Source organism: Neomonachus schauinslandi, chromosome 2 (assembly GCF_002201575.2).
Source record: "Neomonachus schauinslandi chromosome 2, ASM220157v2, whole genome shotgun sequence".
Taxonomy (NCBI): Eukaryota; Metazoa; Chordata; class Mammalia; order Carnivora; family Phocidae; genus Neomonachus; species Neomonachus schauinslandi.
The window spans coordinates 166,790,947-166,816,249 of NC_058404.1; the positions used below are offsets into that span (position 1 = coordinate 166,790,947).

Below are 25,303 nucleotides of genomic sequence, written 5' to 3' on the forward strand. Positions count from 1 at the left end.
CGCTTAACAACTGAGCCACCCAGGCGCCCAAAATGTGACTGAAATGTATTTACAATTAAGTTCCTTAAAATAAACAGCAAATAAAAATAAATAAAACTGTTAGTATAAAATAGGTTCCTTAAATCCCAAATAACGTAGTTATAATTGCCTTGTGTTATAAATGGTCTTTAAGTCATATCATCTTCCAGTCACACACCTGGTAATAAAGTACTGATTACTACAAACTACCCTATCTATCTTAGAGAGTCATACTATTATAGTGAAAACGCTGTTTTGGTGCATGATTAACTAGTTATTTCTAGTTATTTCTGTGCTTAAATGTGCCAGCTGAAACACAACTTAGAAGATCTTTGCATCACTGCCCTTGATGTTAGGGGGCTATTTTGAGTCAAGCCCATGTACACAAGCTCCTCAGCAAACTGATTTCTGGCCACTCTAGCTCCCTAGCTCAGAGGCTAAGCTGCTGTTAAAGAACTAAGAAGCCTATCAGATTTCCACAAGGCAATAAAGCACGGTAGCTAAGAACTAGTAGAAACCACTGTCTGAATCCCAGCTCTGTCAATAACTGACACCGGCAAGTGTTAAGTCTGAGCTGCTTGCCCTATAAGATGGTAACAGTACTTGTACCTCGACTGTTGTATAGACTGAATGAAGCAATGCCAACAGAGCTCAGCTCAATGGCTGTCATATATTATACTCAATAAATGGTGGCTACTCTAATACTCATATTTAAATTATTGTGATGTTTGCAAAAATCTCAGTACTGTTAAGGTCCTCTGGGGAATATGCTTAGAAGGCACACAACTCTATATCATGAAAATCATCTGTTTGGGAGAGTGGTCAGGAGAGCAAACTTAAGCTTATACTACAAAATTTGAAAAATACTTTTATCACTACAAGTAAAACTGCTTCCTAAAGTCAGAGGTTAAAGGAAGAGAACTAAATCTGTCCAAATTATACACATACTAATACAGCATAAATATTAAATAGTAGACACATGGTGCATACTTCATGCCAGGTACCAACTTGTAACTTTCTCCTGACAATAATGGTAGAACAGAACATTTTGTCTTAGCAATTACATGTAAATGCTCTTCTAGTTTCTTTTTTTTTTTTTTTTAAACATTTTATTTATTTATTTGAGAGAGAGAGAATGAGAGACAGAGAGCATGAGAGGGAGGACGGTCAGAGGGAGAAGCAGACTCCCTGCCGAGCAGGGAGCCTGATGCGGGACTTGATCCCGGGACTCCAGGATCATGACCTGAGCCGAAGGCAGTGGCTTAACCAACTGAGCCACCCAGGCGCCCCAATGCTCTTCTAGTTTCAAATATACTATACAAAATACAAATATTGTTATGGAATTTCATATTTCATCTGTTCTATTACAGCTGGAGGGGATAGGGAAGATATATGAGCAGATTATATAAGCAGGATGAAATCACAGGCTAATTAACCTCCATACACAATTTTAAGTAAATCCCACTATCTTACAGTTAGAATTACCTCATAATGTAATAACCTTAGTATAAAATATATCGATAGTCTTATCCCTATAAGACGTTTACCTCATTCAGTTCATTCAAGGCAGAGCACAAAATTCAATGGCTAAAGTATCTTACTGTAATACAATCTGCCCTCTGGTTTGTTCACTAACTGGGTGAATGGAGGTAAGAACAGCCATGATGGCCATTTACTGGCTGTGTGACATCAAGTAAGTTACTTAACTAAAGCTATGTCTCCTCAACTATGAAATCTAGACAATAATTATTAAACTGCCATTAATAACAGCTGCTAATACCAAACACCTATCGGTCTGCACCAAATGCATCTTAATTATCAAGATTAAGACAGCCCCTACCCTTACTTTAATTTAGATGTGTATTAAACTGTTTCAAACATAAAAATTTTAACAAAAACTAGACAGCACATGTCCAGCTAGAATGCTGTTTGACTTTATTTGATAACTGACTCCTATAAATCTAAATTTCTCCAGCTAACAACAAATTGATACTTAGGTGATTCTGAAAATACTTTAGCTGAAGCTTGAACTAGATAGAATCTAAAGTATGGGGCCTTTTAGTGTAAGAAAAAATATGCCTGAAAACAAAATAGTTAAGATTCACTAAACAGTACTGTGTCATACACTCTTCTGAGTATTTTAAACATACTATCTGATACAATCTTCACAACAACCTATGGAGGTAAATAACAGTATAATCCTGACTTCACTAAAGAGTAAACAGAGAGGTTAAGTAATAATTTACCTTGCTAGTGAGTGGTAGAACAGAAATTTGAAACCAGACAATATGGCTTCAGAGTCCAAGCTCTTACCTACCCACTCCTTACTTTTCAAAGAAGAGCTAATAGGTTATTTGAACCTAAAAACCCTGAAAGTAACAAGCAAATTTTAATAATTTTAATTCTGTTGTCAACATATAAATTGCTATGAAAAATTAAAAGATACACAAGTTTTAATTTATGAAAACTCATTGTATTTTTTTCCACCAATTACTTATCAGGTTGTGTTCTTAGAACTTTTATAAAAGCATCTTTTGGAACTTCAATGTTGCCAATTTTCCTCAGTTTTTTCTTTCCTTCTGCTTGTCTCTTCAAAAGTTTCATTTTTCGGGTAATATCACCACCATACTGAAAAATATTTTTAAAAATTGGAAGTCCAAATCACTCCACAGAAAATCATACAATTGCATACAGACATCAATACAGTTATAATAACCTTACAATTATTACCCATGAGGTAGACATCTGCAAAGTTACCTTTCTATCTCCTTCACAGCAGATCATAATTTAACATCTTCGAAGAACGATAAAGGCTTTATTTATTTTTTGGATGGAGATGAAGATTACCAAGGAAACCCAATATTATATTATGCATGTCAAGAAGAATTATCAATCCTCTTACTGATTCAAGTCTTAAAATTCTGGATCATATAGCCGTCTAATAAATTCATATAGGCATAAGTGTGCCAGTCCTGACACTAAGGATTTAGAAAAAGCATTCACCATTTACTTTTCATAACTGAGTTAAGAAATTTTAATGGGGGGGGGGGGTGCCTGGATGGCTCAGTCGTTAAGCGTCTGCCTTCGGCTCACGTCATGATCCCAGGGTCCTGGGATCGAGCCCCGCATCAGGCTCCCTGCTCAGCAGGAAGCCTGCTTCTCCCTCTCCCACTCCCCCTGCTTGTGTTCCCTCTCTTGCTGTGTCTCTCGCTGTCAAATAGATAAAATCTTTAAAAAAAAAAAAAAAAAATTTTAATAGAAGGGACCACAAATGGCAAAGCAGTGTAGGAGAGGTGGATTTCAAATTGCCATACTCTTCCCACTGTAAGACACAGTCATTGTCTTCAAAATTTCTCCTTACAAATTAGATCAATAAAACATGTTATCCTGATCATAACTATTACAAAAATAATTTATTGGGTAGTACTTCATATAAGAAAGTTTTTATAAATAAGATAGAAAAATAAGAATGTTATCAAAATGAATATATTAACAGTCAAGCTGAGATTTACCTATTTAAAAAGAAAACTGGAGATGAAATGGTTATTGTAAAAACAATGGAAGCCAATATATACCCCCCTCTGATTTTACACTCATGAAAACAGATATATTAATAAAAAGTAGAATACAGGCAGATACGTACACATTTTGCCAAAACGTTTTTCCTATAAGCTTTCACACTGTAAAAGAGGAAATTTTATATAAAAATTATGTAATTTCAATATACTCTTTAAAAAGGAATTTTATTTTCAAAAACAATCTCCTTTCAAGATTTAAATAATCATGTTATACCTAAGTAAAACTGCCATAAACAAATAGGTCAAATGCTCTTATCTATTTTTATGTATTTGACATAAAATAGAAAATGGATTCAACATCAACATAAATTTTATTAAGAATAAAAAAGGTCAAGGCTTGTGGGTAGTCTTGATTAGGCCAAATTCAAGAGTAAGTATAACCTTAATTATAAGAATTATACAAGGTCATTTCTGGCTCAACCTAGAACTGTTCTTACCACTACTATTTCCAAAAAATTTAAAAATAGTTATCATCACATTACTAACTCTACCACATGTGGGTTAAGAATGACTAGGAATATAAAAAATATATTACTTTTATAAACCCCTTTTCAGGGCAAACTAAATAATTTTATTATATCCACCCAAGCAGATACAAACTAATCTATTTCTATAGTGTTTCTAAGAAATTTGGAAGAAATTTGAAAAAAGTTCCATTTATATGTATTCCTTAAGAAGATATAAAAATCTTTTTTTTTTTCTTCTCTAAGGTATCTTCTAACCTCAACACAATTATGTTAGACTTATATGCTATTTTAAATTGTACTTTCCAGGATGTTCCCTGGTTATCAACTCTACTCTGCTAATCTCTGGGTACTCATGAAACTCAAAACAATTAACTAAAGCAAAATTGTGTCAGGAAATGAAATTCACTGCATATATAGGCATAAAATTTGTCCCAAGACAATGTAAAAATGTTGGTTGTAATTTCACCGCTACTAATACATGTAGGTTTGGGTTTAAACTACAACTGAATAGCAATTTCCAGGTAGGGGATACTTCTGATTTTCCAGGAGTCAAGGAAATATGCTACATGCTACTTCCTGCATTTACTGTTACCTAGTAGAGCAGCTTATTCCATGTTCTGATCATATCTCTCATAAAAAAGACCAGTTTCCTACATAAATTAGCCTATCTTCCATGTCTACTATAGATTACATAATCAATCTACAATGTAAAGCTCAACATAACAGCATTCCTGTCTGTCATCTCTGATTTCTAATTTGGCTAGATCTGAGAAGTGATATTAAATGCTTCAAGTAAAAATCGTAATTTAGTTTTGTCTTTTGGAAGAGTATCTCCAAAACTTTTTTTTTTTCCTCAAAACTTCTTAAGTTTCAGTTGCTATTAGCTTATAAATTATACCTTACCCAGGAAATTCAGTAATCATTCAGTAAAATCAATGGAAATAAAGCAATTCCTCAAACCCATGCCCATATTATTATAAATAATATCACTCAGGGTTAAGTAAATCACTGTAACAGTTATCAATTAAGTGGAATTAAAAATCAGATTAGTGTTTCTACAAGTAGGAATAAAGCTTAGGCCAATGTGAAGTTAAATTTTTCAATATTATTTCATAATACAGTTCTAGTCCTATCATTTCTAACCATTTATCATTTCTAAAACAGAGAACAAAAATGAATTTCAACTCACGTTTCTCTTGCAATGATTTTACTTCCAATAGCAGCTTGAATTGCTATCTCAAACAGCTGCCTAGGAAGAGAATCCTTAAGACGTTCACATATGGCTTTGCCAACAGAGTGTGCTTTGTCTCTGAGAGAGAAAATGCAACTATTTACATATCCTAAATATGAATATTTAAAGTACCTTTCTAGTCCATATACATAATCAATGTAAAGGTGATTTCTCAAGGAGGTTCAAATGGAAATCATTGTCATAAACATCCCTTACTATGAATCATATGACTTTTCTGATTGCAAAAATAACATTATGACCATTACAGGAAATGTAGAAAAACATACATAAAAACCATTCTTGATGCCCTTCCCTTCAACCATAGAAAACCAATGTTAAACATTTTAGAATGTCTATGTTAAACATACATCCTCCCATTATTTTTCTGCATGTTTGGTATTTTAGTTTGAATCACAGTGTATATATGTCAACCCTTTTATTTAATAGGCATTTTTATGTCACTTAAGATTACTTCACAGTGAAGTTTTAATAGCTTAACAGGATTATTAAATAGGTGCTACATTATTTTTATCAATCTATTTGCTGAACATGTAGGATATTTCATTTTTCATTATTATAAATTGTTTTATGAATATAAAAACCTTTTTGTTCTCAATTTTAAATCTATCATAAAGTTTACAACCATTTCTTCTACTTCGTCTTACCCTGGTGAGGGAAACATTTCTTTCCATGACACTATTCTTTTTGGCTATTTTAATTCTATTCTTTCATATTTAACAGTTTGAAAAGAGAAGCATGGAAAAAGAACGGAAGGAAAACCTAGTACAAGGAAATTTAATTACTTTTAAGTTTCAAAATGTAGCTGTCAAATAAAAATAAGCAATCAATAATTAAATAAAAACATGTCAAAAGTGGTTGCTTTCACATTATATGATTAGTTTCTATTCAACTTACTTGTGTACAATAGTTACCAGCTCCTCTACATGATTTCCATTCAGTAGAATATCCATTTTTACAAGTTCTGCAGTCTGGTAGCCTGCATCTTCATAATCAAAACTAACAAGGAAAAACATCCAAGTGATAGATAAACATACTTCCCAAGAGACTGTATGATTTTTCTTTGCAAAACATCTTTTTTCTACCCATCCCCATACACCTCACCCAAAGATCTAACTTTCTATCAAAATATTAAATACACATTTCACATAAACGGATGTAGATGACCACAGTGAGGAACAAACTCCCTCATCTTTTTACATTTATGAAATGAAAGGCAAAAGCAAGGGGAACATGCTTTACAGGGGAAAGGAAAATAAACTGGTAAGCCAGTCTAGGAAAATGGGACACTGAAGGCAAATGTCACCTTCTTCCCAAAGTTTCCTCCCAAGAGCTGGCTGGCTGTCGACAACAGTATATATTAACGGGTCATTCTCAGAGATTCATTAAGTTTGGGTTTCTGTTTAGCTTTCTATTACCAGTTAAATAAATGCTACGGCACTGATAAAGAGTCACTATCAACAAGACTTTTGGATTTCACATACTACTCTTCGGTTTGAAACTTCACGGGGCTTTTCTGAGGATGAAATAAGTTAATACGTCTAAAGCACTGAAACAGTATCTAATACAAAAACAGTGTTTAGAACAGAGCCTAGTTAGCACATAAAAGCACTTGGTTAGCGTCCGCTATCACTATTAAACGATATGGTCAAAGCTTACAATGCTAATCAAAACAGGTTTAACTCTCAAAACTGAAGTCTAAGGAGAAAGAAAACTTCAATTATACTTACATGTCTTTTCAATTATGGATAAGAACATGTACAGTCCTAAACTGTCTTATTTATTTATTTATTTATTTGACAGAGAGACACAGCGGGAGAGGGAAAACAAGCAGGGGGAGTGGGAGAGGGAGAAGCAGGCTTCCCGCAGAGCAGGGAGCCCGATGTAGGGCTCGATCCCAGGACCCTGGGATCATGACCTGAGCCGAAGGCAGATGCTTAATGACTGAGCCACCCAGGCGCCCCTAAACTGTCTTAATTTTAAAACAAACTGATGCCTAGAGCTGCAAGTATTTGGTTTCTAAACCTTTACCGGGAAGGTCACAAATTGATACTGATACTCTCTAAAACCATATTATTACCTAGTTTTGCTAAAATCCTTTCTTCAAGAAACATTAAGCATTTACTATATGAAAGATACCATCTTAAGTACTACACAGAATACAAAGAAAGATAAAATCGAGACATAGTCTCTAGACTTCACCTGTTTACAACTTTAAAATATTCAGTGCTCCAAAATTTTAGAATTTCTCCACTCATTTTTTCAAAAGAAACCATTAAACAAATGTCTGTGTTTCCAAGACAGCCAAATGGAAACCTAACCTCTATTCAAAACACAGTTATTCATTCAAGTGTACCCCTGAAATGCAGGAAACAGTTTTAGGACTCCAAAAGGCTACTTGGGGGTTTAAGGACAAACAGTTCCATCAAGTTAAGTATCAGAAGCAGCCTCACTACAGTCTTCATATAACAAAGGAATCCTTCTTCTGACCCAGCTGCAGAAGATTCTTGCCACCTGGCATAAGAGAAATTGTTCCTTATCTCAGTCCACAAGAGGCCGATGGCCTGGGCTAAAAGATCACAGACTGTGATGCATTTTTATTGTTAGGAACTGAATATATGTAAAAAAAGATCCATCTTGAACGTAAGAATCCCCTTAATTCTGGAAGCTGGCATTATTTTATTTTTACATAGTTCAAAATTAAACATGTTCTTTCATTTAATCTGAAGTATGTTTAAGTTTCTAAACTAAAAGATTTTAAGCCCACTTAACTCATAAAGTGGTTTCCAAATGCAAACTACAAATGACAGACTTTGTTAAAAACGTTTATAAACACTTAGCTTAGTAATCGTTCTTTTAACCACAATAATTGTTCTTACTTTTATTTTTTTTTTTTGTTTAAAGATTTTATTCATTTATTTGTGAGAGAGAGAGAGAGAGTGCACAAGCAGGGGGACAGCAGAGGGAGAGAGAGAAGCAGGCTTCCCGCCGAGCTACGAGCCCCATGCAGGGCTCAATCCCAAGACCCTGGGATCATGACCCGAGCCGAAGGCAGACTTGAGCCACCCAGGCGCCCCCACAATAATTGTTTTTTAACAACATGCTGCCTCAATTCACTTTACTTTAAACCCCACTGCCACTCATTTGCTTAAGTTCTTGTCTAAAAGAAGACACTGAAGAAATAAATCGGGTGAAAAAGTAGAAAAAATAATTTCTCAATACAAACACAAAGAACACTCCTTTATATCAATTATGACTCTTTCATTCTAAAGCTCATTTCATAAAGCTAAATTTCCAGGTCACTGTAGCATGTTTTTTGAACACTGGAACTCTTCTTTGAATGTTAATATTAAATATGCCTGCACATGCATGTAGGTGCATGTGTATTTTACAGATGTGAATGTTCATTTTCCCCACTTCACAGCGTGTTTTATATTTTCTTTATATTCCAATATATGCTATCCAATAACATAAGATTTTAGGATACTAAGTGCATCTAGAGTTATTTACCCCAACAGAAAATACTCCCAAAATGCTATGCATGGAGTTCTTTGTTACTTAATATCTTCCTTCACTTCTATCAGGCTGTTCCTCCATGCACTCCTGGGGACGAGACAATGGTTTTCATAATGTGGACCACTTATTCTGGAGAAGACCAAGTTATTAAAGTGTTCACAGATACAGGGGCACACCTGGCATTTTTTAGATTAAATATGTACTCCTGTTTTCCAAATACATACAGGTGCTCCCAGGATTACATAACACACAAATACAATGTACCACTAAGATCACAGTAGCTTCTTAAAATTACGTATAATTTTTAACAGAGAGGGGAATATACTCCTTCATGAAGAGGACACTTTTTTTTTTTTTTATTAAAAGAAGGGTAATAGTTTGATGAATGGAAGGAACTCATTCTTCCATAAGCAAATTATGAATACTCTCTAACACTTTTAGGGTTGCTTCAAGCCTTTCTATCCTTCTCCACTATCTTCAAGAGAGCACAGATTATTAAATAAGTGGCGTATTAGTATACTCATGTTGGTCAGTATTTCAAAAGTTATCCAGGTATCTGAATTTCCCATTAAATTTTTACCTAGCATATCCAGAAGACAGGGATTTCAAAGAATCATAAAAATCCACCACAATTTCATTCAAAGGGAAGAGATATTTCAGCATAACTCTATTTTGATCAATATACATCATATTCTTCTGAACTGCTCTTCGAGCCTAAAAAAGAAAAATGTGTTTAATGAGAACCTATTTAAATGATTTACAATGAATATAGAAAGATGTCAATTACCAACCTAAAAATTTCCTTACAAATCCTAATAAAGAGAGGGCAAAATGAAGGAATATTTAATGGTCTACTAAAAACTTGCAAATAATACTTACAATACAGAGAGAACTATTTCGTATTTCAATTATATTTATTACCAAAGCTTTTCATCCTTTGTCTTTATCTAACAATTTTATTTTTAAAATTATATAGTATTTGATGATAAACCAAATGTAACTACAAATAATGTCAAAGTTCTAATTTCTTGTTTTACAAACAAACTTAGGTCCAAAGAAATTAAGCAAGTGACCAAAGTTTTCTAGTTTGTGATTACAGAATTAAAATGCAAGTCCACTAGTAATCATCTGAGAGTTCTTTCCAATATATGTCAGAGTACTTTTTTTTAAAGATTTTATTTATTTGACAAAGAGAGATATAACGAGAGAGGGAACACAGGCAGGGGGAGTGGGAGAGGGAGAACAGGGAGCCTGATGTGGGGCTGGATCCCAGGACCCTGGGATCATGACCTGAGCCAAAGGCAGATGCTTAACGACTGAGCCACCCAGGTGCCCCATGTCAGAGTAGTTCAAATAGTTTTGTTGAGGACTATGATTTGTGGATTAAGTCATTTATTACATTGTGGCAAAAACTAAGGCAAAATGGGGAATACCCACCCTTTAGTCAAAAGTCTCAAGTATTATAGTAATCTTTCAAACTACCCTCAATTTCAAGTACTATGAAGGCTAAAAGGAACTATTCTTTTAGCTAGTCAATATAAGTAAGCATCAAATTTCTTTCCTTTGGGCTAACATATCAACTCAGTAAATTAACATGAATGATCAAAATTCTGGTTCTATTTTTCTTAAAGTCAAAATTATTTTAAAAGTGTATCTATATCGGGCGCCTGGGTGGCTCAGTTGGTTAAGCGACTGCTTTCGGCTCAGGTCATGATCATGGAGTCCCTGGATCGAGTCCCGCATCGGGCTCCCTGCTCGGCAGGGAGCCTGCTTCTCCCTCTGACCCTCCCCCCTCTCATGTGCTCTCTCTCTCTCATTCTCTCTGTCTCAAATAAATAAATAAAATCTTTAAAAAAAAAAAAAAGTGCATCTATACCTACATCTCTATCTGTGTGTGTGTGTGTGTATACACACACACACACACACACATAGTTGTAGATCTTCATGAAAATTTCTTACAAATTCAATGTGCTCTACAGAGAGAAATCTTTCAAAACCTGAGTTGGAAACCACTGTTAGGACTAAAATTAACTTTTATATTAAATTGTATTATACTTATACCTGGCAAAGCATCATTACTTTTCCAGTATATTCATCTGGTGTGATAATTGTACCCAAAATAACTGGCTCCAAATATTCTGTTACTTTTGATTTATCAGGGAATTGTGCAGGATTGATGATTGTAATTTCCTTTTCTCTGTATTCCTAAAAATAAGAAAAATCACCAACAGCTAAAAAAAGTCTTAATTATCATGTTTTAAAATTTGCTTTTAATTTATAGATGTTAGAATTTATTATAATTGCATTTGCTGAATAAAAACAAAAGAATTCCTAAAACTTAGACTATTATCTTAACATGCTTTGTATTTTAAAAACCACCCAATTGTAACCACTTAATAATTTTTAATAAGATATCTTGTTCATCAACATCTACTAAACACATCTCATGTACCACTTAGAAAAAGTATGATGTAAAAGCACATTTTAATCTGCCCTTTATAAGGCATTATCAGTAGTTTCCTAAGTTAATTTTGTTGGAAAATATTTACAGACACCAAAGTTAAAATTTGTTTAAAATGAAGAGACTGGGCGCCTGGGTGGCTCAGTTGGTTAAGCAACTGCCTTCGGCTCAGGTCATGATCCTGGAGTCCCTGGATCGAGTCCTGCATCAAGCTCCTTGCTCAGCAAGGAGTCTGCTTCTCCCTCTGACCCTCTCCCCCTCATGCTCTCTCTCTCTCTCAAATAAATAAATAAAATCTTTAAAAAAATAAATAAAATGAAGAGACTGCCATTTAGATGGACTACTGTCTCTATCACTACCTTGAAATCTAAAATTTCCTACAGCCAGGTAGCGATGAATACTTCACCTTTCATAAGATTAACTACTTATGACCAAAATTATATTCTTCATTTCTGTACTGGATTTAGACAGCATTTTAATTACTAATTCTACATTTTATTCTCAGTAACAGGCTAGATTGACAATATATAGATTTCTATCAGGTTAAGAAAAATACTGCATAAATTAGTTCTCAAGTGGCTTCTCCATCATTAGTCATAAAGTAATTCAATTTTTAATGCTACTAATCAGGAAATATTTCATGTAATAGCTAGTCAGCTAATGGTGTACTAAAAAGTTTCTCTTGCATTCTGCATATACATACATACACTTATTTCGTTTTCCCTTGTATGCTGGTTCACAACAGTACCTTTATCAATTTTGCTGACGAAAGAACAGCTTTATATGGAACAGTTGGGGTTGTCAAGATTACAGAAGCATTATATTCTTGCTCCAGTCGCTGGTTGAAAACTTCCATATGCAAAAGTCCAAGAAATCCCAACCTGGGGGAGAAAAAGCCAAACTCCAAAATGCTTATGGTCTCATGGGCCCTGGTTTCTTTGATGAATGCAGTGTTACTTTGTGGGGGATGGGTAGAATCAAAACTCATTAAAAAAAAAAGTCATTCAAGCAATTCACATCATAATTAAATGCTAGCAAAACTTCATTAAATAAGATTCAAAATTAAAAAAAAAAATTCTATTTGAATTCTATTTAAAATTGCTATAAAGCTTACCCATAGAACATGAATACAGTGTGAAATAGGCAGATGTTTGTTTTGGTTCACTTTACACTAATAAGAACTTATCTTCAGAAATGAAATGTTCAGGAGCAATGAACCACTTAAACTTCATTTTTTAATAAAAATTTGATCCTACAAGGAAAAGAATCTTACCTCCAACCAGCACCTAAGGCAAGGCTACTATCCCGATGAACTGTCACACTGGAATCATTTATAGTCAGTTTTTCTACAGCACTCTTCAGGTTATTATATTCAGATTGGTCTATAGGGTACATTCCTGAGGACACAATGATTTCTAATTATCACATGTGAAAATCTGCCTAAAAACTAAATACACAATGCTTCCAAGATCAAAATTAATCATTTAGCTTTTAAATTACTTCCCTATATTTCACTGACCACAATAATTGGTTTGCTAAAAAAACTGAGTATTAAGTTACACTGGCTTCAAAGTACCTTGCAAGTTTCAAAGCCTTAATGAATTTACAAATGGATTCACAACCCAAGTGATGTTTTTATGCTTTTGCAAAAATATAAGAAAAATTACAAAGAACCATGGGAATCAGGCCTATTAGAAAAATACATCATTTCAAGAAACGAAAGTTGAAGATATCCCACAACCACAAATGAAACTCCCTTAGTAGATGAAAAACAGAAGTAGAAATGAAAGCTACACTGAATTCTGTAGGGCAGGTAACCTATTAAAATCAAAGATAAATTTTGCTTTTCTCAATTCACCAACAAAAACCATACAATTACGGATTCATCAGATTCTTTTTCATCTGAAATCTCAAGTCCTCATCTCTCAAGTCCTCCAAAATTCCAATGATTGGCTTTGCCTAAACGTGGGGGTAAACAAACTTCATACTTCCCCGTGACAGATACAAAGGGAGAAAAGCAAGTGGAGGATACCCAGCAAGGAGTAACTTGACGACCTTCAATCAGGCCTTCCTTTTCCAAATGTCCGTAACACCACACAGTACTAAAAAGTTGTGAAGTCATGCATACAAGAGGTAACACTATCCTCTGCCATGTCTACACTAGTGCTGTACAATATTAAAGAAAGTCCAACAGGAAGGCAGTCAGTAAATGTCCACTGACAATTAGTAATGAAAACATCCTAACTAGAAAAATATTCCAAATGCAATGACCTACTCTCTAGGGAAACAAAAAGGAAATTCATATCACTATGTTCTTTTATATATCAGAGAGCTTGTTTCTTAAGAGCTTATAGTTTTTAAGAAGTTCTACAAAAATGTAGGAAATGATCTCCCACATAAAGTTTCACTATACATATGAAATTAACTGATACATAAATAGCACATTAAAAAAACTAAAAGAAATACAGTATTCTGGAATTAGCTATTATTTAAAATGAATATTTCTAATTTAGAGAATAAAATGACCTTCATCCTTGAATTTGTGAGCTCCTCACCTGCAAATACCATTGGTTTCGCTGATTTAAACCCAGGCAAGGGCTCCACTGGTTGTTTATGTAAATATAATGTATCTCCTATTTGTGCTTCAGTGACATCTTTCATCCCAGCAATCAGATAGCCCACCTGTCCTGCATATCTAAATAAAATTATTATATGGAAATATTTACTGCTTTAATAAAGTTTCAAGTGCAAACTCAACAATTAGCTCTACCTTTCCCGGAAATGATTACATTTTCCAAACAAAACCTCATCTAATTCAAAGTAAGTACTACATATCAATTCTCACTGCTAAACTGTCAGCAAAAGAACATACCATGCCTTACAGTCCATTATCAAGGGCCTCTGCAACACAACAAGTCTACGGCCTTCCTCATGACTCTGCCCACCTTTGCACATTAAACAACAGCTTCTAAAATATAATGTAAACATAGTGAAACTAAGTGCAGAAACACAAAATAACTTCTTGTAGTGTAAAACACTATTTTATTAATGAGTTGTGTCACTAATGTGCTTTAAAAAAAAAAAGATCAATTTTTAACCAAGCAGAAAAATGTGAACTCTAAACAAATCTGACACCAATCTGATGTTCCTCTTGTAGGAAAAGAGCATATCCCAAGATTTCAGAGTTTTAGCTTAGTTTTTGTTGTTTTTTTTAAAGCAAATTTCCTACATGATAACAAACTAATTTACGTTTAGGATATGGTATCAGAATCTTAAGTGAAGATACAGTAATGGTCAATGTATGAACTATATGATGGAACACAGACTTTGGAAATATTTGAGTAAAATTAAAATAGACTTTATGACTCAATTAAATAAAAAATGTAATGAGCAAAATAGTACTGGTTTTAGACATACATTAAACTATCAAGTGTGACCTATATAGTTACTACCTTAATTTTTACAGATGAGGAAACAAAGACCTTAGAATGCTCCAAGTATGTGCCAGATGATTTATCTCATCAGTACCTGGAGTACTGATAGAGCAGGCACTCAAGTATTTGTAAGTGAACTCAAATTCAGTTTTTCTAATGCACACTACCTTGCTAACCCCATGTGTCATGGATTCTAATCAAAGTTTTACTGTGAATTCCATACGAAAGGAAAAAATTACCAAATTTTCTTCACTACTTTTATGTTGAAAAATCTAATTATAAAAAAATTAAATATCAAAATTGATACCCACTATGATTTGGATATGGGTGACAGAACCATCTCTTTCACTGTCTCATCAAATACATCAATATAGGACTCAATGTGCACCAGATCATAAAATTTGTTATGACTAGTCAAAAGGAATAAAAATATATCAAATTTATACTGTCCTTCACACATGAGAGTCCTCTTGCAAGACCATTTACTATTTAGTTGCATTAAATAATCAGTTTGGGTTTTTTTCTGAGTTACCAAATTGGGATCATTCTAAGCATACCAAGCTGAGAAAGGCAGAGATCGAAACACATACAAGTATATTTTAATTGCTATTGCAGATTACTTACAGTTTATGTGTTGGCTGCTCATTAGGATTCAGAACTCCTACTTCATTAACTTCATACGTCTTTTTAGTATATGCAGATATAATTTTATCTCCTTTGGAAACCACTCCATCAAATAATGCTACATTGGCTATCACACCCCTATATTGGTCAAATGTGGAATCAAATACCAAAGCTTTCAGGGGATTTTTGCGATGCACTTTGGGACTATTAAAAATAAGTAAAAAGAAAATATACACATAATAAATTAAAATCTTAATAAAATGCCTATTTTAAAATCAAATATTGGGCGCCTGGGTGGCTCAGTTGGTTAAGCAACTGCCTTCAGCTCAGGTCATGATCCTGGAGTCCCGGGATCGAGTCCCGCATAGGGCTCCCTCCTCAGCGAGGAGCCTGCTTCTCCCTCTGACCCTCCCCCCTCTCATGTACTCTCTCTCATTCTCGCTCTCTCAAATAAATAAATAAATCTTTAAAAAAAAAAAATAAATAAATAAATAAATAAAATCAAATATTATGCTTAATTTATTCTAGTACCTGAGAAAGTCACCCAAGTGACAGCCAAAATAAAAAGATGTTCCTCAAGTACAATGCCTATTTTTATATCAGTTTTATTTCAACCTTGAGTTTTAAATGACTGTTTTAAGGACGCCTGGGTGGCTCAGTCGTTAAGCGTCTGCCTTCAGCTCAGGTCATGATCTCAGGGTCCTGGGATCAAGCCCCGCACTGGGCTCCCTGCTCAGCGGGAGGCCTGCCTCTCCCTCTCCCACTCCCCCTGCTTGTGTTCCCTCTCTCGCTGTCTCTCTCTCTGTCAAATAAATAAATAAAATCTTTAAAATAAATAAATAAATGACTATTTTAAGATGATTTATGAAACTGATGAAATACATTTATTCAGTATTAAAACACAATAACTGCTAATTTATTCAAGTCTCTTTATTACAATGATTATTAGGAAGAGAACCCAATCACCCTTGTTTGCTTTTTTTTTCCCCCAAGCTGTGCTTGACTTCTATGTATCAATAAAAATAAATAATGTATTTTCACTCACCACAAGAATGGTCTAATCTAAAATTACAGATCAGACTGACGGCCTTTGTACGATTAAAGATAAACAAACAGCACAAAAATAGCAAAATACTTACGGTGGTATTCTTTCAATGACTGCCTGAAGAACTCTTTCAATGTTAGTTCCAAGTTTAGCAGAAATCTAAAAAAATATGTATTAAAAAAATAAATATTTAAAGACTACTTTTCAATCCAGGTGACTGAGCTTTATAATCAGAAAAAAGAAAGAATTCTAAGAGTTATCAATTTGAAGAAAGTAATAAAAGGAAGCACAAAGCATATACTATACTGACAAATGTCCTTCCATTACAATTAGGTGAGTCTATGGTTCTTGGATTAAATTACAAAAGCATTCTGATTATGGTACTGAAAGAGCAGTGGTCTAAGAGTTTAAAAAAATCTGAGTAACAGTTACAATTCTGTATGGACTGTATGACTTTGACCAATACATATTTGAGTTTCAAGTTCCTCATCTAATAAATGATCATTTGTATTTTTTCTAAATCTCAAGATTGCTGTGTAAAGAGAATAAACAATATATGTGGATGACACACATATAGTTACAAGGCATATTACTACTATGGTTCTCCCACTGAGAGAATGAGCCTGAAGACTCAAAAACCACGGGTATGACTCACCTTTGTCATCACTAGTAACTGGACTGCCTCTTGAAATCTTGATTTTAAAACCCATTTCCTAAAAACCACCTCTTAACCTTTAAACTCTCTCTAGATCAGTTTCTCAAGTCAGCACTAAGGACAGTTTGAGCTGATAATTGTTTTAAGGGTTGTTCTGTGCACTGTAGAATGTTTAACAGAATCTATGGAATGTCATCTACCCACAAGATGACAGTAGCACCCACTCCCCAGTACGACAACAAACATCATCTCCAGATATTGCCAAATGTTTCCCAGGGGACAAAACTCCCCCCTAATGAGAACCACTGCTCTAGACGCCAGAACCTTCTTTGCAATGATCCATCAAGTTCCCATCTCTAAACCATTGAATGGACTACCTTTTTTCACCATCCATTAGTCCCCAGCCCCCTCCTCTCCCAGCTGAGACTCCAGGGTCCACTATTTACAATCACAGTTCAACCACTATCTATTCTTTCCCTATCATAAGTTCGGTAAAACTCCACTGTGACTGCTTCCAACAATGTGTCTTGTCTTTTTTTTAAGATTGTATTAATTTGAGAGAGAGCGACTGAGTTACCACAAGCAGGGGGGAGGGACAGAGGGAGAAGGAGAAGCAGACTCCCTGCAGAGCATGGAGCCCAACACAGGGCTGGATCCCAAGACCCTGAGATCATGCCCTGAGCCAAAGTAAAACACTTAACTGACTGAGCCACCCAGGTGCCCCAACAATGTGTCTTTTCTATGCCTATAATACAAAGGGCTTAACATTACTGGAGAAAAATCAAGTAACTGGTCTGGCTGGCTTCTTGTGAATTCATGACCACACATCTCAATGTGCAGTTAAACTTCCTAACTTCCCAGGATGCGTCCCGTAGTAAATTCACATTACCACTCATTAAGGTGTTTCACACCACTTTCCTTTTCAATCTACACGTTTCCCCTCTGGCCAATTCACTCTTGGTTGATGACTTTGCCTGTTATTTCGTTTAAGGAAACAGAAAATACCACAAACTCCCTTATCCAAAATAAACAAATCTATCTGTATCTATACTCACAACCATCTTGCAGTCTCTCGTTACAATTTGAGAATTATTCCCCCTTCTCTGAAGACTCAATCCTTCCACACTTTCTATTCTGAATCCTATTCTAATCCTTCTCAAGTTCTTACTCATAACGCCCTCGAATTGACAATAATGTAGTTTGGCTTCTAGGACCTTTTCTCTACACTTCTCCCTAGGAAACCATATTCGTTTACAAGGCCTCAATACCACATACATGTTAAAAACTCCTAAGTATCTATCTCTGACCCCAATTCTCTCATGAATGCCTGAACTGTAGATTTACACAATATCCCTACTTGGATGTCTAATAGACATTTCAAACCCACTACGTCCAAAGCAAAGCTTTTTCTTTTCTCCTGTATCATTTCCTCTCCAGCTCCTCCTCATATCGATAGTAACGTCTAGTATCAACTACTTGCTTAAACCCAAAGCTACCTGATTCTTCCCTTTATTTCACTTCCTTACATGTAACCCACCAGCAAATCTCTCCTATCTACAAATATACATTAAATTTGCCCACTTCTCCACCATCACAATCACATAGCCACCTCCACAGCACCTGAGCTATTACTGGAACCTGGTTTCCCCTTATCGATTATTGTTTTCTAATGAATTCTCTATAAGGCAACTTGACCAGTTTATTTTCCTCACTTAATTTAAAATCCTTTAACTTAGAATAATTTTCAATACCTTCGAATCTTGAGAAAGTGATAAAACCTTTGTTACTTAGTTTTTTCAACTGGATCACAAGAATAATTCCTAGCTTTCCTAACCATGTAACAAGGATTTTTGGTGAAGATCAAATGAAGTATCAGTAAAAAGAACTTTGCAAAACTATGAAAGCTTTATATACCAATGGGCTATCAAATACTGTGAAATTTCACTTAGGCCAATACCTGAGATTTTTTTTTTTTTTTTAAAGATTTTTTTATTTATTCATTCGAGGCACAGAGATACAGAGACAAAGCATGAGCAGGGGGACAGGCAGAGGGAGAGGGAGAAGCAGGCTCCCTGCTGAGCCAGGAGCCGGACATGGGGCTCGATCCCAGGACCCTGGGATCATGACCTGAGCTGAAGGCAGACGCTTAACCATCTGAGCCACCCAGGCGCCCCATGAGATTTTTTAAAGTATAACTATGTCTTCAAGAAAAAGGGTATTTTACCTTAATACATTCATCACTTGGAATATCAAACACTTTTTCAATTTGCTTTTCAACCCTTGCAGGATCAGCATTCTTCAGATCTATCTTAAGAAAAAAAATTATGTCTTAACACAGTAAAAATAAAATGTATTACATATTAATAGCATTCAGAGACAGTTAAAAGCATACCTATAAAAACTAATCCCTCTATTTTTCTTTTCAAAAGTGTTAAAATAATCTAGATATAGGCAATATAATTTTAACAAGTATGGCCACTGAAAAACAGAGAGCAGGCAGAGCAGAGCATGCAAAAAATGTAGACAGCTGGCAATTCAAGGCGTAAGAGTTCAATAACAATTTATCAACCAACACCATGTCAACTGATTTTTTTTTTTTAATAAAGATTTTATTTATTTATTTGACAGACAGAGAGCACAAGCAGGGGGAGTGGCAGGCAGAGGCAGAGGGAGAAGCAGGCTCCCCACTGAGCAGGGAGCCCGACGCGGGGCTCGATCCCAGGACCCCGGGATCATGACCTGAGCCGAAGGCAGACGCTTAACCATCTGAGCCACCCAGGCGCCCCATGTCAACTGATTTTTTAAGTTAGATGTAACTTATGACAACAAACTGTCTTACCATAAGCAACTTTGCCTCTTTTAAACTTAACTCCATTATAAAAAAAATTCAACTGAATGCAATGCAGTGTTTTGTTTTGTTTTTTTAAGATTTTATTTATTTATTTGAAAGAGAGAGACACAGCGAAAGAGGGAACACAAGCAGGGGGAATGGAAGAGGGAGTGGAAGAGGGAGAAGCAGGATCCTCACTGAGCAGGGAGCCCGATGCGGGGCTCGATCCCAGGACCCTGGGATCATGACCTGAGCCAAAGGCAGACGCTTAACGACTGAGCCACCCAGGCACCCCTGTGTTTTTGTTTTTTTTTTAAGTAGGCTCCATGTCCAGCAGAGCCCAACGTAGGACTTGAACTCACAACCCTGAGTTTAAGACTTGGGCTGAAATCAAGAATCACACACTTAACCGACTGAGCCCCCTAGATGCCCCATAATGCAGATTTTTAAATTAAGATTCTTTATTAATTTCAAAATATAGAAGTTATGGTTTATCAACAGTGCTCAGCTTAGCACTTAACTGTTATGTTTCGTGTGTTACATTGTTTTCCCCAAAGTCATAAGTGCTTTTTCTTTTCCAATATATGTGTTAGTGTGATAAACTATTTTTTTGGCTGCCCTGCACATACTCCTTTCGTACCGAAATAGCCTTCAATCACTCCATGTCAATTCAGGCAGACTGTCTTCTAACTACTTGTAAGGACACAGGAGTTTGAGTTGCAATTCTATCACATGCAATTCAAAGAAATAAATCCTACCAATATATTTAATATATAGTTGAAGACTCTTCATATAAAAAATAGTATACTTAATACTCAAACACCAAATCCACTTTTAGAAAGTAAAATACTGAACACTGTTGTCCCATTAGAATTACCTTGTTTATAACTGGAATTACCGACAGCTGTGCTTCAAAGGCAAGAAAGAAGTTTGCTACAGTTTGGGCTTGAATACCCTAGAAATATCAAGGCATAAGATACTGATATGACCATTCTACCATCTATCACAAAACTTATTAATTTAAGACCATTCCATACATCTTCACCAAAAGCAGAGGTATAAAGTATGGTATCTATACTTCCATGAATCTGGATAATTCCTTGTGAAAATTCCTTTCATTTTGGGAAATATTACTGGAGACAAAAAAGGTGAAACATGAACCCTCAAGGTCATGAAAGCCTACTAAAGGACACAGTAATGTGCTGTGGTTTATAGAACCCTGTACTATGTATATAAGGTAGACACTGACTTTCCCTGACAGGAACAAGGAAGGTTTAACACAAGAATTATTTTGGGTTTTGAATGAAAAGTTTGTGAGAAACCGAATTATATCAAAAGGTTTACTTTAATAGGACATCATAGGTCTTACATCATCAATGAATATTTTTTTTATGGTTATCTTTGTACCACACAAGAACCTGGTAATGTTATTGACATGTTTCTTTAAACCTAATACTTCCTAAATTATTACCTTAAAATCACCCAAATGACCTCCAAATTAGATTCATTTTCAAGTTCTGCTAAAAATTAATATTAAAACCCCAAACTAAGAACTGCTAAAAATGGAGGTTTTGGTAGGATGAAGGTATAATATACTTCAACAATCCCTTCATTCTTCTGATCAGCTTCAAGTGTTTAAAATATGAACTAGTCAATGTCACAGACTGCTTCAGTGCAATAAAATTCAAATTAACAGGACCAAATCATATGCTTTGGCTTAAGTAATACAATAAATCTTATTATTTTCAAACACAAAAATCCTATTTCCAAAATATATTTTAAGGAAAACCTCTTGAAACAACCAAAGAGCATGTCATACCACATAAAATTAAAAGTACCTACCTCGTTTGCATCAACCACAAGTAAAACACCCTGGCAAGCAGAGAGTGACCTGGATACTTCATAACTAAAATCAACATGGCCCTGAGAAACAAAAAATATTGTTACTTCTAAAGTCAGCTGTAATTTTTTTAGGGAGGGGCATTATGGCAAATCTAGTGACTCCCCTTGATAAAAAGTTAATACATTTCTTTTTTGGCCTATACTTGTGAAACGATTTACTCAAACATAAAAACACTGAGAAAACAAAAAGTGTTTAATGTTCAGTTCAAAAACTGAACAAGGATTTGTGTGCACTATTAATACAAGGCTGACTTAACAAGAGAGACAAAATATTAAACTTACTGGTGTATCAATGAGATTTAAAAGGTACTGCTTTCCATCACAATTATAAAAAAGAGATGCTGTCTGGGCTTTAACAGTGATTCCTCTTTCTCGTTCCACTTGCAATTTATCAAGAACCTGCTTATTATTTTTTGTTTTATCAATTGTGCCTGTAAGAAGAAATATTAGTATTTCGATGGGCTTTTAAAAAGACACTATACTGCATATAAAATTAAAACCAAAATTTTAAAAAGCATAGTAAAAATGATGATTAATTACCCATGGCCATCAATTAACTATATAACATAAAATGAAAATACCTGTTAGTTCCAGGAGCCTGTCAGCTAAAGTACTTTTGCCATGATCCACATGTGCAATGATACTGAAATTTCTAGTATTTTCAACAGAGAATCTAGACATGTCAATTTTTTCCTAGAAACGGAAGAAAAATAAAACATTTATGAGTATACATTTTGCATATGAAAAAAGTATACTAATTCAAAGATTACTCCTTTAGTTTGAATACTTTCATTTATAACATTTATATTATTCCTATGAAATAAAAAGATGCATGGCTAAACTCTAATTACAAGCAACTGATTACAACAACACTCATCAAATACATCAATGTCACTGTCAAGGTAACAACTTCGCTAAAGAAGAGTCCCTTATAAATATTTCCACCACTTAGAGGGCCAATAAGGAAATGAATTTATTTTCATGAATGAAGAACACAAGATACCTAGAACTCCTGAACAGCCTTAGAGCACCCGGTCTAATAAAACTGCTTGAGGCAAAAAAGCTACAGAAAAGTTTTAAGAATAAAAAGGAAATTCTTTCCCCCATCACACATTTAGTCAGCAGTCAAATCTATTTAAAAATCTGTGCTCCTAACAGAATCTTCAAAAGTTTAATTTAAATGCAATTAGGTTATTTGGCAACTTCTTTGGAGAGAGAGGAAAAAAAAGATAACATCAGCAAAAAACTAAAAAAAACAAAAAACCTCATCACTTACATTTAAAAATATTTTAAAATGTAACTCCTGATTTTTAATTGTATTCATCTTCTTTAACATTTTATGAAGACTCATTGCAAATTGCTAAAAATGGTTATTCAAATCGAATGTCAGTTTTTTTGTACTCTAAACATTTTATTTTTCTAAGCAAATCCATTCCATAATCAGCATTTAAAAAGTAAAATTACAATGAAATACACAATACTCATGAGCTTTACATTTTCTTTTAATAAATGAAGACGATAAAGGTGCAACTTCTATCTGAAAGAAATTGAGAAAACAACTAAACCTGATTTGTTTGCCCAGTGGATTTCCCACACCACCCTTTCAATTGCCATTCAATTAAAAAGATATACAGGACTGCACCACTTTTAAGAACTTTGAATTGCAACATAAATCCATTTTACATTCCACAATTTAGAAGAGGGCAATTATCATACTTGTCTTATTTTTTCCAGGTACTCATAACTTGCATTCAATTACTCTACTTTTCTGCCTAAACTGTATCTCTTCCTAGCAAACAAAGCGTGTATTTTTAAAAAGTTGCTGAATTCCTCACTTTCTCCACCACAAGAACAAAGACTAAGAAAACAAGTTTGCTTCGGATCACGTAAAATAATAAACAGAAGCTAAAGCATACCCAGCACTTCTTACATTATAGATACTGGACTAAAAAGTTCTATGCCTTACACAGTACAATACTCATGAAGAGCCATTCTTTTATTCTTATCTCATTTAGCAAATGAAGAAAACAGTTACGGAAAGTTCAAGTAGCTTCCCCAGGCCACAGAGCTAATAAATTGCAGGAAAACGGAGGTTACACTAGTGGCCTCTTCAGCAGGTTTTTATGAGAATTAAATGCACGCAAAGTCCCTGCATCAGTGCCTCGCATAATCAAATAAATTAGTTACTGACATTACAAACTAGTAAACTCGAGAAGTGACTTGCCCAAGGTCACATTGATGAGCTGTGGAGGATTCAAAAACCCGAGAGCAAGGCGCGCTCTTAGCTCTACCTCCCTCACAGAATCTCAACCTGCATTCACAGGTAGTCTAGGAAGTCCTTCACGCTTCCACTGTCGCAAGGAAGGCCCTCCCAAGTTTTAAAACACGGTTAATCGGAGACTAATGGCGGTCACCTTGCGGTCGGCAGAGCTGTAGAGCCTGTCCAGAGTCCTGGACTTGGCAGCAGCCCCACGGCTCGGCGTGCGGCGAGGCTCCAGGAGGCCCCGATGTGCGGCTGCGGTGGCCCACACCGTGAGCGCGCGACCGTGCCACCTGCCCCGACTCACAGGAGTCCACATCCCTCCGCGCTACGGAAGCGTCAGGAGGTCTCGAGACAGCTCGGCGTCATAGCCTGCGGCGCGATTCTCCACAAGGAGCCCTCTGCTAAGAGCCGGCGAAAAACACCCAACCAGCTTTACACAGCATGAGAAGAAAAAGTACCGTGGCCAGTGTGGCCCAACTAGCGACCCCGGCGCGGCACCCGAGGCGCAGCGCCGCTCGTCGGCGTCCGCACGCAGCACGACAGGATGACGTCAGCGCGCCTCCACGCGAGACTGTAAGGAAGTCACGTGAGGGCGAGCGCTCGGGTAGTGTCAGTGGTGCCCCAAAGCTGCGTTGTGATTTAGCTTCTCCTACCAAATAGCAAAATAATATAGCAACTATTTTAAAATTTGAAAGGTGAAATAAACTCCCCCCGCGTTGTTTCTGATATGGCTGATATTTTAGTGCATCTGTAAGGAAACAGGCGGTAAAATTAATTCCAATAATGTATCCTAGGACAGTTTGGACCAGAACGGAAGGTGGAAAAAGTTACACGCTGAACTCCCAGAAGTCTCCCATCATCTTGAAGTTTGATTTCAACAAATACTGACCTTGCAGAGGGCAGATCCCTGGTTAAGTAATGTAGGTGCTAATGATAAGAGATCATGAGACATATGTAGCACATCCAGCGTCTGTCTCCCACTATCTTGGGCTTTTCTGGAATATCTGAAGTTTGGTGCAGAGGAATGAGACAACAGCTGTGTTGAGTTCACCGTTGTATTAGTTCTACTTCGTTCTTGGACTACTATAAATCAGAACAGTACTTGATACAGCACTAATTGCTACCAGCTTTGTTAGAGAATAAACTTAACAGCTACCTTGAATTACAATGAACACAATAATTCATGGCAGTTCATATAGATCAGTTGCAAACTGCAATAATTTGAATATTAGTCTTCTTGATTTGACTACATATACTGCTA

At 35.5% G+C, this 25,303-nt stretch overlaps 1 protein-coding gene across 9 annotated transcripts; it reads right to left on the reverse strand.

The window, feature by feature from the left end:
* Positions 1–2,491: 2,491 nt before the first annotated feature.
* On the reverse strand, positions 2,492–24,571 carry GUF1 (GTP binding elongation factor GUF1). 9 transcript variants are annotated; one of them, XM_021701580.2, is made up of 17 exons: positions 24,194–24,571; positions 22,361–22,472; positions 22,062–22,210; positions 21,720–21,800; positions 20,755–20,832; positions 19,272–19,355; positions 16,487–16,551; positions 15,348–15,485; positions 13,845–13,984; positions 12,563–12,686; positions 12,038–12,170; positions 10,890–11,033; positions 9,409–9,542; positions 6,210–6,311; positions 5,253–5,372; positions 3,662–3,698; positions 2,492–2,646 (listed from the first exon to the last, which is right to left on the reverse strand). In XM_021701580.2, exons 1-17 carry the CDS (start codon positions 24,356–24,358, stop codon positions 2,509–2,511), a joined length of 1,944 nt encoding a protein of 647 aa, XP_021557255.1. In that variant the 5' UTR covers positions 24,359–24,571; the 3' UTR covers positions 2,492–2,508. The 9 variants fall into 9 exon arrangements, with proteins under 9 accessions (XP_021557255.1, XP_021557254.1, XP_021557256.1 ...); XM_021701579.2 differs by having other exon boundaries at positions 15,348–15,551; XM_021701581.2 differs by lacking the exon at positions 20,755–20,832 and having other exon boundaries at positions 15,348–15,551.
* Positions 24,572–25,303: the final 732 nt, after the last annotated feature.